This window comes from Ciconia boyciana, chromosome 10 (genome assembly GCF_034638445.1).
Source record: "Ciconia boyciana chromosome 10, ASM3463844v1, whole genome shotgun sequence".
Lineage (NCBI taxonomy): Eukaryota > Metazoa > Chordata > Aves > Ciconiiformes > Ciconiidae > Ciconia > Ciconia boyciana.
Genome location: NC_132943.1, coordinates 26,888,684 through 26,903,888, shown reverse-complemented (window position 1 = coordinate 26,903,888; position 15,205 = coordinate 26,888,684). Strand labels below are relative to the sequence as shown.

Below are 15,205 nucleotides of genomic sequence, written 5' to 3'. Positions count from 1 at the left end.
AGTGACAGCATATCAAGTGTTTAAAGAAAATGCTGATAATTTTAGAGTTTGTAATGAAGAAGGAATGGCTATAAAATCTGGTGAACCATACAGGCTGTGGAAGTTGCCACAGTGAAATGAAAATAGAGACAAGAGAGCTATTTAGGATAAGAAAATAAGCTAATAAAAAGGAAAGCAAAACAAAGAATGGAAATGGAGAAGGACAGAAACAGGGACAAAGGAGAAATACTGGCTTCCTCTCTCTGTCACTGCCCACACTGCTGAATGCAAAACACCAGCAGATGTATGAGGAATGGCAAGAGACAAGATATGGGCTGAGGTTGCTCCCAGGGAAGAGTCGGATCCCAGCGGGGCTGAGAATGACAGTCTCTCCTCCCAGGGAGGGAAGGCTGCTGTGTACAGAGGAGGGTACCCTAATTCACACCTCACCCTCGAGCTGTGCCTAAGCAGAGCCAACAGTTTTCTCACAGAACCTACTAGGCATCACCACTCTGTGCCTGTGCCTGTGCCTGTGCCTGTGCCTGTGCCCATGTGTGGGTTTGTGTGTATGTGAGTGAGCGAGTGAGTGGGTGAGAGAGTGAGAGAGACATGGGTCGATACCATGAGACCAGTTTGGTTTCTTTCATGAGCGCGTCTCTAGTTTACGTTTCATTGTTCGTCCTCCTGTTTAATGTATAAAACTGACTGTTACTAATATCTTTGAAGCACCTGAGGTGCCCAGGAAGGCTGCTCGTGAGGAAGAAGTACCTGTGGCCATTGCCAAAGCACCAGAGCTTCCAGTGCCCAGAGGTACCTGTCTTCATGGATAACTTAACAAAGAAGATACTTAATCTTCTTCTCTTAAGCATTGTCCTACCCTCTCTTGGCCTGTCTCTGTTTCCAAACTGAGACTCTCAGAGTTGTGCATGCTGGGTAAATGGTGCTGCACATGTGTGGGGGGTTTTGAGCTGGCTGTTGTGATGTTCTGTGTCTGTGTTGCCCTGGTTTTTGTCCCACACTTGGCATCTGTGTTCACCAATGTAAAATGAAACGCACTGATATCTTTGAAGTGCCCGAGATGCCTGAGGCAGAGGTCCTGGCAGAGGAAGAGGAGGAGGAAGCACCAGAAGAGGTGGCACCAGTTGCTGAGCCTGGAGAGCCAGAAGCTCCTCCAGCTGAAGGTATACGGTGGTGTTCTGAAAGAGCCTGCTGTGCCCTCCGGGTTGCCGCAGTACTGAGTGCTCTTTGCCCCTCTGCGTTCTGTGGGGAGGGGTGAGAGCGGCATTTGGTTGTGTTGTGTCTGTATGTGCCTGTACATGCCTGCAGGAGAGGGTGGGGCTCGTCAGCAAGGGCTCTCTCATAAGCCCATACTTTCACTCTTTGCTGTGAGTAGTCCACCTGAAGGAAGAGTGGTTGTCTGAAGAGTACTGTCTGGTAGTCTGTCAAAGGTTTACTTTACTGCTTTTCCGCTTGCCATCTGGCTGTTTGCTGACCTTTAGCTCTGTCAAGTAAAAGGAACTAATATCTTTAAAGTGCCTGTGGTGGCTGAGGAGGAAGAGCCAGAAGAGGAGGTGCCAGTGGTCGTTCCCCCAAAGCCTGTGGCTGTGCCCAAGAAACCTGTGGCTGTGCCCAAGAAACCAGAAGCTCCACAAGCTAAAGGTATATCTTCTGGGGGGAGCTGCTTTTTATTTTAGTGTATTGATTAATATTTTCATTCATTATCCCTTCTTTTGTGTAAGATTTGCTATGTGTCCTCTACCCCTAGCCTCTGCTGTGCCTATCTTTGCATATGTGACTAACCAACCAGTCACTGGAGGAATGTTACAGTGTTCGAAATATCTAAACTCTTTGATTTTATCATAAGTGTTATGATCTTTTGGGGTTTTTTAACTGTGAAATTAAGAGGAAATAATATCTTTAAAGTGCTCAAGGTGCCCAAGAAAGCTGTCCCGCAAGAAAAAACACCTGTTGCTGTACCCAAAAAACCAGAACCACCACCAGCCAAAGGTACATGTCATTATCATCATTAGAAAGAAATATCATGCTCTTCTGGACTTAAGTTGAACTAATTTTTCTGGTGATGACCTGTTGGAGATAGGCGTGTAAGAAATATGACGTGCAATGTGGAGTGTCAAAAACAGGACAGAAAAACTAGATGCAATTCCTTGAAAAATATCTGCAGCCTTCTGAACTTTTTTGTGAAGTTTAAGAATTAACTTTGCTGAATGCTTAGTTTAAACAGAATAACATGTTGTTCTGAAGAACAGCCTGCAAATAAGTCTTCAGTTTAAAGAACATAATGTTGCATCCCTGAATTTTCTAATAGACTGTGTTGCTGGATGACAGCAGCAGTATGCATTCTTTACCTCTTTAAAAGTAAGTTAATGCCAGTATACATGAGTTAGATTTGCTAGAAAAAGAGTGGATATATCTACTGATGATCTTATTAGCACATGAAAGGGTCGTTAGTATAATCCAAAAGAGAGGAGAGGACATATATATTTCTGTAAACAACAGAGTCTAAAAGACAGGAACTATGGAAAACTGAAAATTAAGAGGAGGTGTAAAGAATGGAGATAATTTACAGGGAAAAAAGTGGTAATGATAAAGCAAATGTTACTTTCCTAAAAAAAGTATGGTACAATGACAAACTAGTCATGAATGATGCATGACTGATACTCAAATACAGTAGGATTCCATAACTAAGTCTCTGATCAGCTGTTACAAAGAGGGCGTATGTTTTCTACATTTCCACCTTGACTCAGAAACAGAAACTAAACGCAGAATTCCCATCTCCTGCGTGACGTATTTGACACCCCAGTCATTCCACGTGTTGGAAGCAAAGCATAACTGATGACTGAATGCAGCCACAGCGCTTTCTCAAAGACGACCGTGTGCATGTATCATTGATTGTCTTATTGTTTCATATACATCCGTAGTGCCCACAAAACTAAAATATACTAATATCTTTGAAGTGCCCAAGGTGCCCAAGAAAGGTGTTCTGGAAGAGCCCATACCTGTAACTGTGCCAAAAAAGCCAGAACCTGCACCAGTTCGAGGTACCTGTTGCCCTGTGCATCAGCCTGAATGAGACTGTTCCTACTGTCTTACGTGCTACTTCTGATGTCTGTTATCCTGTCCATTTGTGATTACCTGAAATTTCTACATTCCGTGCTGCGTATCAGTTAGGAATTCAATTATCTAGTATTTTGTATAAACAACCTACATGATATTTTGAATTTACTGTTTTGTTTTCATATTCTGAATCAGCAGATACTGAAACGTTCTATTTTAAAACTTGATCATAAGTTTTCCAGACTGCTGCCCACTTTTGTTATCTTAAATTGACACAGTGAATGTCTCCATGACTCTCTTGACGGTCTCAGTTAGTGTATATGATAGACACGACTCTTTCAAAACAAAAAAACCAATTTTTACTCAGAAATGCACATATGGGGGCAGTAAGAAGAAGTGACAGCATATCAAGTGTTTAAAGAAAATGCTGATAATTTTAGAGTTTGTAATGAAGAAGGAATGGCTATAAAATCTGGTGAACCATACAGGCTGTGGAAGTTGCCACAGTGAAATGAAAATAGAGACAAGAGAGCTATTTAGGATAAGAAAATAAGCTAATAAAAAGGAAAGCAAAACAAAGAATGGAAATGGAGAAGGACAGAAACAGGGACAAAGGAGAAATACTGGCTTCCTCTCTCTGTCACTGCCCACACTGCTGAATGCAAAACACCAGCAGATGTATGAGGAATGGCAAGAGACAAGATATGGGCTGAGGTTGCTCCCAGGGAAGAGTCGGATCCCAGCGGGGCTGAGAATGACAGTCTCTCCTCCCAGGGAGGGAAGGCTGCTGTGTACAGAGGAGGGTACCCTAATTCACACCTCACCCTCGAGCTGTGCCTAAGCAGAGCCAACAGTTTTCTCACAGAACCTACTAGGCATCACCACTCTGTGCCTGTGCCTGTGCCTGTGCCTGTGCCTGTGCCCATGTGTGGGTTTGTGTGTATGTGAGTGAGCGAGTGAGTGGGTGAGAGAGTGAGAGAGACATGGGTCGATACCATGAGACCAGTTTGGTTTCTTTCATGAGCGCGTCTCTAGTTTACGTTTCATTGTTCGTCCTCCTGTTTAATGTATAAAACTGACTGTTACTAATATCTTTGAAGCACCTGAGGTGCCCAGGAAGGCTGCTCGTGAGGAAGAAGTACCTGTGGCCATTGCCAAAGCACCAGAGCTTCCAGTGCCCAGAGGTACCTGTCTTCATGGATAACTTAACAAAGAAGATACTTAATCTTCTTCTCTTAAGCATTGTCCTACCCTCTCTTGGCCTGTCTCTGTTTCCAAACTGAGACTCTCAGAGTTGTGCATGCTGGGTAAATGGTGCTGCACATGTGTGGGGGGTTTTGAGCTGGCTGTTGTGATGTTCTGTGTCTGTGTTGCCCTGGTTTTTGTCCCACACTTGGCGTCTGTGTTCACCAATGTAAAATGAAACGCACTGATATCTTTGAAGTGCCCGAGATGCCTGAGGCAGAGGTCCTGGCAGAGGAAGAGGAGGAGGAAGCACCAGAAGAGGTGGCACCAGTTGCTGAGCCTGGAGAGCCAGAAGCTCCTCCAGCTGAAGGTATACGGTGGTGTTCTGAAAGAGCCTGCTGTGCCCTCCGGGTTGCCGCAGTACTGAGTGCTCTTTGCCCCTCTGCGTTCTGTGGGGAGGGGTGAGAGAGGCATTTGGTTGTGTTGTGTCTGTATGTGCCTGTACATGCCTGCAGGAGAGGGTGGGGCTCGTCAGCAAGGGCTCTCTCATAAGCCCATACTTTCACTCTTTGCTGTGAGTAGTCCACCTGAAGGAAGAGTGGTTGTCTGAAGAGTACTGTCTGGTAGTCTGTCAAAGGTTTACTTTACTGCTTTTCCGCTTGCCATCTGGCTGTTTGCTGACCTTTAGCTCAGTCTTGTAAAAGGAACTAATATCTTTAAAGTGCCTGTGGTGGCTGAGGAGGAAGAGCCAGAAGAGGAGGTGCCAGTGGTCATTCCCCCAAAGCCTGTGGCTGTGCCCAAGAAACCTGTGGCTGTGCCCAAGAAACCAGAAGCTCCACAAGCTAAAGGTATATCTTCTGGGGGGAGCTGCTTTTTATTTTAGTGTATTGATTAATATTTTCATTCATTATCCCTTCTTTTGTGTAAGATTTGCTATGTGTCCTCTACCCCTAGCCTCTGCTGTGCCTATCTTTGCATATGTGACTAACCAACCAGTCACTGGAGGAATGTTACAGTGTTCGAAATATCTAAACTCTTTGATTTTATCATAAGTGTTATGATCTTTTGGGGTTTTTTAACTGTGAAATTAAGAGGAAATAATATCTTTAAAGTGCTCAAGGTGCCCAAGAAAGCTGTCCCGCAAGAAAAAACACCTGTTGCTGTACCCAAAAAACCAGAACCACCACCAGCCAAAGGTACATGTCATTATCATCATTAGAAAGAAATATCATGCTCTTCTGGACTTAAGTTGAACTAATTTTTCTGGTGATGACCTGTTGGAGATAGGCGTGTAAGAAATATGACGTGCAATGTGGAGTGTCAAAAACAGGACAGAAAAACTAGATGCAATTCCTTGAAAAATATCTGCAGCCTTCTGAACTTTTTTGTGAAGTTTAAGAATTAACTTTGCTGAATGCTTAGTTTAAACAGAATAACATGTTGTTCTGAAGAACAGCCTGCAAATAAGTCTTCAGTTTAAAGAACATAATGTTGCATCCCTGAATTTTCTAATAGACTGTGTTGCTGGATGACAGCAGCAGTATGCATTCTTTACCTCTTTAAAAGTAAGTTAATGCCAGTATACATGAGTTAGATTTGCTAGAAAAAGAGTGGATATATCTACTGATGATCTTATTAGCACATGAAAGGGTCGTTAGTATAATCCAAAAGAGAGGAGAGGACATATATATTTCTGTAAACAACAGAGTCTAAAAGACAGGAACTATGGAAAACTGAAAATTAAGAGGAGGTGTAAAGAATGGAGATAATTTACAGGGAAAAAAGTGGTAATGATAAAGCAAATGTTACTTTCCTAAAAAAAGTATGGTACAATGACAAACTAGTCATGAATGATGCATGACTGATACTCAAATACAGTAGGATTCCATAACTAAGTCTCTGATCAGCTGTTACAAAGAGGGCGTATGTTTTCTACATTTCCACCTTGACTCAGAAACAGAAACTAAACGCAGAATTCCCATCTCCTGCGTGACGTATTTGACACCCCAGTCATTCCACGTGTTGGAAGCAAAGCATAACTGATGACTGAATGCAGCCACAGCGCTTTCTCAAAGACGACCGTGTGCATGTATCATTGATTGTCTTATTGTTTCATATACATCCGTAGTGCCCACAAAACTAAAATATACTAATATCTTTGAAGTGCCCAAGGTGCCCAAGAAAGGTGTTCTGGAAGAGCCCATACCTGTAACTGTGCCAAAAAAGCCAGAACCTGCACCAGTTCGAGGTACCTGTTGCCCTGTGCATCAGCCTGAATGAGACTGTTCCTACTGTCTTACGTGCTACTTCTGATGTCTGTTATCCTGTCCATTTGTGATTACCTGAAATTTCTACATTCCGTGCTGCGTATCAGTTAGGAATTCAATTATCTAGTATTTTGTATAAACAACCTACATGATATTTTGAATTTACTGTTTTGTTTTCATATTCTGAATCAGCAGATACTGAAACGTTCTATTTTAAAACTTGATCATAAGTTTTCCAGACTGCTGCCCACTTTTGTTATCTTAAATTGACACAGTGAATGTCTCCATGACTCTCTTGACGGTCTCAGTTAGTGTATATGATAGACACGACTCTTTCAAAACAAAAAAACCAATTTTTACTCAGAAATGCACATATGGGGGCAGTAAGAAGAAGTGACAGCATATCAAGTGTTTAAAGAAAATGCTGATAATTTTAGAGTTTGTAATGAAGAAGGAATGGCTATAAAATCTGGTGAACCATACAGGCTGTGGAAGTTGCCACAGTGAAATGAAAATAGAGACAAGAGAGCTATTTAGGATAAGAAAATAAGCTAATAAAAAGGAAAGCAAAACAAAGAATGGAAATGGAGAAGGACAGAAACAGGGACAAAGGAGAAATACTGGCTTCCTCTCTCTGTCACTGCCCACACTGCTGAATGCAAAACACCAGCAGATGTATGAGGAATGGCAAGAGACAAGATATGGGCTGAGGTTGCTCCCAGGGAAGAGTCGGATCCCAGCGGGGCTGAGAATGACAGTCTCTCCTCCCAGGGAGGGAAGGCTGCTGTGTACAGAGGAGGGTACCCTAATTCACACCTCACCCTCGAGCTGTGCCTAAGCAGAGCCAACAGTTTTCTCACAGAACCTACTAGGCATCACCACTCTGTGCCTGTGCCTGTGCCTGTGCCTGTGCCTGTGCCCATGTGTGGGTTTGTGTGTATGTGAGTGAGCGAGTGAGTGGGTGAGAGAGTGAGAGAGACATGGGTCGATACCATGAGACCAGTTTGGTTTCTTTCATGAGCGCGTCTCTAGTTTACGTTTCATTGTTCGTCCTCCTGTTTAATGTATAAAACTGACTGTTACTAATATCTTTGAAGCACCTGAGGTGCCCAGGAAGGCTGCTCGTGAGGAAGAAGTACCTGTGGCCATTGCCAAAGCACCAGAGCTTCCAGTGCCCAGAGGTACCTGTCTTCATGGATAACTTAACAAAGAAGATACTTAATCTTCTTCTCTTAATCATTGTCCTACCCTCTCTTGGCCTGTCTCTGTTTCCAAACTGAGACTCTCAGAGTTGTGCATGCTGGGTAAATGGTGCTGCACATGTGTGGGGGGTTTTGAGCTGGCTGTTGTGATGTTCTGTGTCTGTGTTGCCCTGGTGTTTGTCCCACACTTGGCGTCTGTGTTCACCAATGTAAAATGAAACGCACTGATATCTTTGAAGTGCCCGAGATGCCTGAGGCAGAGGTCCTGGCAGAGGAAGAGGAGGAGGAAGCACCAGAAGAGGTGGCACCAGTTGCTGAGCCTGGAGAGCCAGAAGCTCCTCCAGCTGAAGGTATACGGTGGTGTTCTGAAAGAGCCTGCTGTGCCCTCCGGGTTGCCGCAGTACTGAGTGCTCTTTGCCCCTCTGCGTTCTGTGGGGAGGGGTGAGAGCAGCATTTGGTTGTGTTGTGTCCGTATGTGCATGACATTTAGCTCTGTCAAGTAAAAGGAACTAATATCTTTAAAGTGCCTGTGGTGGCTGAGGAGGAAGAGCCAGAAGAGGAGGTGCCAGTGGTCGTTCCCCCAAAGCCTGTGGTTATGCCCAAGAAACCTGTGGCTGTGCCCAAGAAACCTGTGGCTGTGCCAAAGAAACCAGAGCCTGTGCCTGTCCTTAAAAAACATGAAGTTCCTTTAGTGAAAGGTACATACATCTGTGACTGAGCCTCTCCTTTTCTCTGTTCTCTGAATACTTTTTCCCTTGTTTCACTGGTATACGCAGTGCCTAGGTATCTGAGTGAATAATCTGTCACTTAAAATTTTATTCTTCATGTTTTGAATGCCGTACTCTTTTCAGTCATTGCACTTTTCACTGTTGTATGTATATATGTATCTTAATGTTCACAAAAATGAAAATTTACTAATATCTTTAAAGCACCTGAAGAGCCAGAAAGAACTGTCGCAGAAGAGAAAGTGCCTCTTACAACACTTAAAAAGCCAGAATTTAAAAAACCAGAGCCTCCTCAAACCAAAGGTATATGTTGCCAGGACTCATCTCCTCGGAAAAAATGTTTTCTATTCTTGTCTCTTTTCTTTGTGCATAACTGCATCTATAAAATGTGTCAGTTGTGTGTAGACTACCTTCGGAAAGACTGTTTGGAGCACAAACAGTCTCTCATGGTTATGGCCACTGTTACTCACTGTGATTTTCTGTGCGCTAGGTGTCTTTGTCTTTTTTATGGTTCATATGTACATTTGTATACACGCAAATAAAAGGACCTAATATTTTTTAAAGTGTCTGAGGTGCCCAAGAAACCTGTCCCAGAGGAGAAAGTACCTGTTGCTGTTCCTAAAATACCTGAACCACTACCAAGTGAAGGTATATGTCATCATAGCTATTACTGTAAGGACAATCCTTTGTCATGTTCTTCCAAACATAAGCTTTAAAATAGATGTTGTCCTTTTTTCCCATTGTAATGTTTGTAAATTGTTCACTTCGTGTTTTAGATGATACCAGTCAATTATTCTTGTATCTACTATTATATTTTCATATTTGGAAGTAAAAAACCACTTTCAAAATTAAATATTTTCAAGTGACGTATGTTCCTACACAGGATATTCCTAAGAAAGTGTGTCTCTTTTTAAGATAATAATCAATTCCCACTAAATCTGAGTCTCTTAAAACCTGGTATTTATATTGCTGTTATAATCGTAAATGAACCGAGAGCATTGAAGTTTTTATTCTTTCCGGTTACAATGACTCATCCAAAAATTTAATGTTTAGTTTATATCGTACACATAAAAAATACTATCTTTCACACAACCCTGGTTCATTCTTACGTAGAAAGAGAGTAGTTTTTCAAAAGCGTGCATTAACTGCAAAGGTAACAGATACTGAGTGATTACTTATCCTAACATGTATTTGTCTGTGTCTATTGGAGTAGCTTTCTTATTAGTGATATCTACATAATTGTTCATGTCAAACAATCTTATAATTGGAAACTTACACCAGTTGTCAATGTTCTTTAAAGAATATGAAATCATAAAGGAGATTGAGGCTGAAGAAGCAGAAGAAATTCCAGTTGCAGAAGTAGAAGAAGCTTTACCAGTTGAAGGTATACAAAGTACCTACCTAGAGGCTGCTGGACACCTTTCTTTCATTACTGTGCAGTTTTTTTCTTGCTCTGTCGTTCTTTGTACATGTACCTGTATGTTGTAGGTCTCTGCATAATTCTTCCTCTGCTATTATGTTTTAGAAATGAGTTCTGATCTCTTAATTCTAAGTACAATATACAGATGATTTTCAATTATTTCACTTCGTTTCTTGTCAACGAGAGTCTTCCCGTCATTTGGTTTCCCACCTTTGTTCTCATGTTATTAACATGCTTTTTTAAGTCAACATGGATATTTGTTTTGTGTGCATGCTGCAAAGCAATAGCCTAAGGCTCTTTCATACTCCCATTTAATTCAATGAGATTTTTTCACTGTCTTCATTGGAAAAGGAAAATTACCATCTTTACATTTGTACATTACTCTTCACATAACTACTGTGGTAGTAAACTTATACTAAATCTACCTAATGTTATTTAAAGCACCAGAACCTGAAAAGAAGATCCCTGAAAAGCGAAAACCACCACCACCTACTCCACCAGTGGAAGATATTAAATTGGCAAAAGAACTACTTAAAGGTATAATCATCTGAAGCCACAATTAACAGTGCGAACTCAAACATGTAATCATTTTAAATTGTACTGATGAATCTTGAAAAGCATGCTTTTAAACATATCACTTTGGATCTTTTCTTTTCTTTTCTAATTTACTGTCACTCTAATGGTATGCCTTACTAATACTCAATCCCATATGATTTTTTACCAGTGCTATGCCAAGTCAGTTTACATGGGTTCTTTTCAATAGTTATGGAAAAAATCAATTTATTTTAAAAAATCTTAGCCAAGTTAACACATTCTTTTATTCTTAACATAATTCTTCTCTCTTTAACGTGTTCTTACAAATGAAAGGAATCCCCAGCAATAATTTGCTGGTGTTACTGTATGATCATGGATTTCAGATCAACTGTGCTTCCTACAGATCATCTGACTTCTGCTAAACAGTTAATCAGCCAGAATCTTAGCTTTGTAGCTCTTGTCTTTCTATTGTGTCAATAGTATTAATCAGTTGTTTGGAGTTTTTAGAAAGTTCTTTTCTTTTTTGAATGTAATGATGCGTGTGGTAAAATTAAAATAATTTTCTTTAAAGCTCCTGAATCAAGGAAGAAGGTTGTGACTGCAAAACCTGGTGAGCCTCTGAAATTGGAACCCCCACCTGCTAAAGGTACCTAGCTAATATAAGAATCTTACTTAAATTAAGCCTCTCATGAGCCCAAAGTTGTAGTTCTTGGTATCTTCTTCTTCTTTAATTTGCTCAGAAGTATCAAAAAGCTGTCTATGTTAGATTATGCTCAACAGTGGACTGTGGTCTTGGATGTATATGTTCATGTTATATTTATGTCCACTTTAATCTCCCATCATGCAATTCATGAGATGCAAGGGACAGAATCAGAGAAGAGAGTTTATATGAGTTTTGTCACTTGCGTAGATGCTCACTTTGGTTCTCTGCTTAGAGAGAAATATACCAATAACATGGTTCAAACATACTTATTATTTGCCTGAAATGTAACTTATTTTTGTGAGAGGACACTTTCCAGAGTTGGAGATGAATAATGAATTGAGCAAGCCACTTTACAAGTACTCCCTTATATTTTTCATATGTACTGGAGCTTAAGACAAGCTAAGCAGTGAACATCTCTTCTTAATGCTGTTCCAAGTTTAGAAATCAAACTAACTGTATCCTTATGAACATCATAGATAGACAGTTCAGATTAATAGATATGTAACATAAGCCTGTAATGAAAGAGGAAAAGGAGATAAAAATGTTACTGTGATAACTCTCTTTGAATACATAACCTTTATACTTTTGTTAAACCATACTTCTCCCTTGTTGATTTGTATGAAAATTTCCTCCTATGCATAAGCCTAGAAGACAACTGTACACAAATAATATAGAAAAAGTATTAAAACTATCTACTTCAATCTCAGCAGTTTTAACTTTGCTTTTAATATTCAGTAGTGGACCAGCATTTATTTGTGTGTTTGGAATGGTTAGTTGTTGATTAGCTCTTTCTACTGTTATGAACCCATAATAAAATCTGGAATAATATTCTTTTAAGTGCCTGGACTTGTAAAGAAACCTCGCAGAGTAATTCCCGAAGTTACTCCCCCACCAAAAGAAGAAGTTGTTTTGAAAAGAGGTATAGTAACTTGGCTCTGTTTTAAAAAGCTCAGCATATTAACATTGTTCAGTATATTCCCCTAAGTAACATTGTTTTGTTTGTGGTATGGAAAATTACATGAACAAAGTACTACCTGATGTCTGTTTCTTGGGGAAAACCTTTATAGTTGCAGGGATGAAGTGGGGATATCCTGGAAATCTGTCAGATCCAAAGGATCTGTGATGAAAACAGAGCAGAACACTGAAAATCTGGTTCCCTATAGCTCTCTTCTGTTTTCTTAATCTCTGTAAAGCCTATACTAGAGTTGACAGTTTTCCACTGTCTTCAGCTTCTGGACCCCTAAATATTTTTCAGTGACAGTGTAAATGTCATTAAAGTCACATATGTAGTATCTGTATTCTCTTTTATGGTTTTCTTAGAAGTACTGCACACATCTCAGAAACCCATGGTACTATTGGACATCAGTCCCCTTTCCTGCAAAGTCTGGAGCCTTCTGAATCAATTCATGCTCAATTATTGCTGAGAAAAAGGAAGTACTAATTCCAGTTCTCTTTGAAATACCACAGAGGGGTGATTCATGCCCACGTACCTTGCAGCCAACCTTCACATTTCAGACAACATAATAAAATACAGATATTCAGTTTTTCAGATGACAGCCCCATTCGATATCCAAGACTGATATCTGACAGGACAAAAATAAGTGAAATAAGTGAAATGAAAAACAGACATTATATAAATTTGAGCTCTCCGTATATAACACTTGAAGATTCAGTCTTGTTCTCTCACTGAAGTCAATAGGAGTTTAATCCATAATCCTGCATTTTGTCCCTGAAAATCATCTGTAACTGCAGTTATTAATGCATAATTATGTATAGTAAGTCATCACTTAAATATGATATTATAAGAAATTTTATTCCATCATAGACAGTTAACATTGACGTCTTTCCTCTCAGATGGACTGCTCTTAATAAAAGCATCTTTTTGCTCTAGATGACTCTGAATTTTAAAAGGCTTTCAAAATAGTATCTTGAATAGTTACACAAAAATCTTCCATTTATATTGAACTATATATTTTACATTCTTGTTTCTTCATGATTGTTGATATATTTTTAATCTTTTGTCTTATTCACCATCTTATTCTTTTGTTTACCTGCACTTTAAAAACTGAAATTCCTTTTCTTTTGAAGTTCTTAAAAAGAAATCAGAAGAGGAAGAACCTAAACCAGAAAAAGAACCTAAAGCAGAAGCTAAACCAGTACCTACACCAGTAGAAAAAATTAAGAAACCTGAAGGTACTAGATTACATTCAAATCTATCTGGTAAAGTATAATTAAAAAAAAATAATCCCACTTTTAAGCAGTATTCTCTGAAATTCAGGAATGAAAGTGAGATTTTAAAAGATGGCTTGCATTAACCTAATTGTGTAAATTAAAGCTTTGCTGAAAGCACAGCCAAATTTGACATCCACATTTGGGTCTGAATTCTGCGTTTTGGGATTGTTTCTCAATCTTCCTGTGTATGTAAGAGAACTTTACAAATATTTTATAATACTGATAAAAATATAACTACAGCAAAACAGTTAATCCAAGCATTCTTTTAGTTAACATTTTGCAAATATTTGTCCTTTTGTCCATTTAGTGTTTCTAATTTATTCAAATCTCACTCTTAAAAATACATATCCCTAAACCTTATGAACATCTGAAATTGTTTATGTCTAAAAAGAATGAAAACTTTTAAATACATTGGAGATAATTGTATTTGGGGATTCAAGGTGTTTCAACATATCTTACAAAATAAAAATAATATTTTAAAGTCCCAGAAGTTCCTAAGAAGAAAACTGAGATACCTGTTATAAAAAAGGAGGAGAAATATGTGCCTGAACCGCCAAAAGGTACAGACATGTGATGCTCTTTTTCCTTATTGCAGCAACTAAATGATATTCATTGCTGAATATCATGCTATATTAACTTAATGCATTACTGTCATCCAGTCTGTCCATGACTATTGTGTCATGATTAACCACTTTGCATTCTTCTGGATTTCTTGTTGTCTTTAATTCTTCAGTGCTTGAAAAATTCATCTTTTTTCCATTGTATCTCACTTTACAAGAGTTCATCTCAAGTTAATTTCTTGCTTTCTGGCTAAATGAAATATAAAACAAATTCTGTCTTCGATTAACACTCTCTGTATTGTTGCTTCTAACTTTAATGTTCAATGGGATTACAAAACATGTAAATTAACCTATTTGTAATTGTTGTGTTTGAAATGCCAGAACCTAAGCAAGCAGCTATCCCACTTCCTGGGCCTGAACCTAAACCTGCAGTAGGTAAGAATTCTATAGTCATGAATACTGGTGCAGCCTTTCTTGTGCATCTAGTATTTTCCATTCAGAGATTTCTGGCTAAAAGGACATGAAACAAATGTCTTTAGTATTACTAAGACTGAAACTTTCATAAAATCTACAGAACATTTTAAAGAACATCATACTTAAAACAAAAGTATTTATTAAAACAAATATATGAGAACTCTTTTTTTTTTTTTTCTACAGCTCTAAAATCTCCAAAACCAGCAGCAGAACCAGCACCAGCTGTTACTACTCCAGTGACAGTCCCAGTGGTTGGAAAGAAAGCAGGTATTTATGTTTATGCTATGCTATTTATAGGGTTTTTCTCTCTGAGATACCTAAATACCTTCAGGATAAAGAGAATGAAGAGCTGTACAATCATATACATCATTCATTACAGGAAGATTTGAGGTCCTATTCAAGGATCTTGTTATTCTAGGTACTGTCTCCTAATCTAAAAGACAAGTGCCTCTGATATACCATAGAGATGAATCTGTGAATCTGTGCTCTTGTTTCTGAATGGTGATATGTGTGCCTTTATTTATTGTCCTGCTATGAAATTTTTGTATTCTGTTGATTCCTTGATGTCGTTTATGTCCTGATGTATGTCTTGTGAACTGCATCTTGTATTTTCTGTATAGCAAAAGAAAGGTTACATATGTTTCTAAACAATTCTTGTGGTGTTTAGTTTTCTGCTTTTAATTTGTTATTGAAGTCCTGAGGAAAAGTGGCAGTGGTGTTGAAGAACTAGAGTATTGCTACTTTTATTTGATACACTTCGACCCTAGATCATACCCTGCTGTGAAAAAAGAACTGTGAAAAGTCCAATTCCTCTGAAGCACTCTGAGCCTGAGGTCCATCAGTAGAACT

At 39.3% G+C, this 15,205-nt stretch overlaps 1 protein-coding gene across 1 annotated transcript in view; it reads left to right on the top strand.

Annotated features, from left to right (window-relative positions):
* Positions 1–15,205, top strand: part of TTN (titin) — a 245,382-nt gene that overhangs the window by 127,283 nt on the left and 102,894 nt on the right. Inside the window, exons 117-120 of the mRNA XM_072874311.1 lie at positions 13,179–13,283; positions 13,805–13,882; positions 14,264–14,317; positions 14,540–14,623. Coding sequence (XP_072730412.1) covers positions 13,179–13,283; positions 13,805–13,882; positions 14,264–14,317; positions 14,540–14,623 — 321 coding nt within the window. The remainder of the gene's footprint in view (positions 1–13,178; positions 13,284–13,804; positions 13,883–14,263; positions 14,318–14,539; positions 14,624–15,205) is intronic.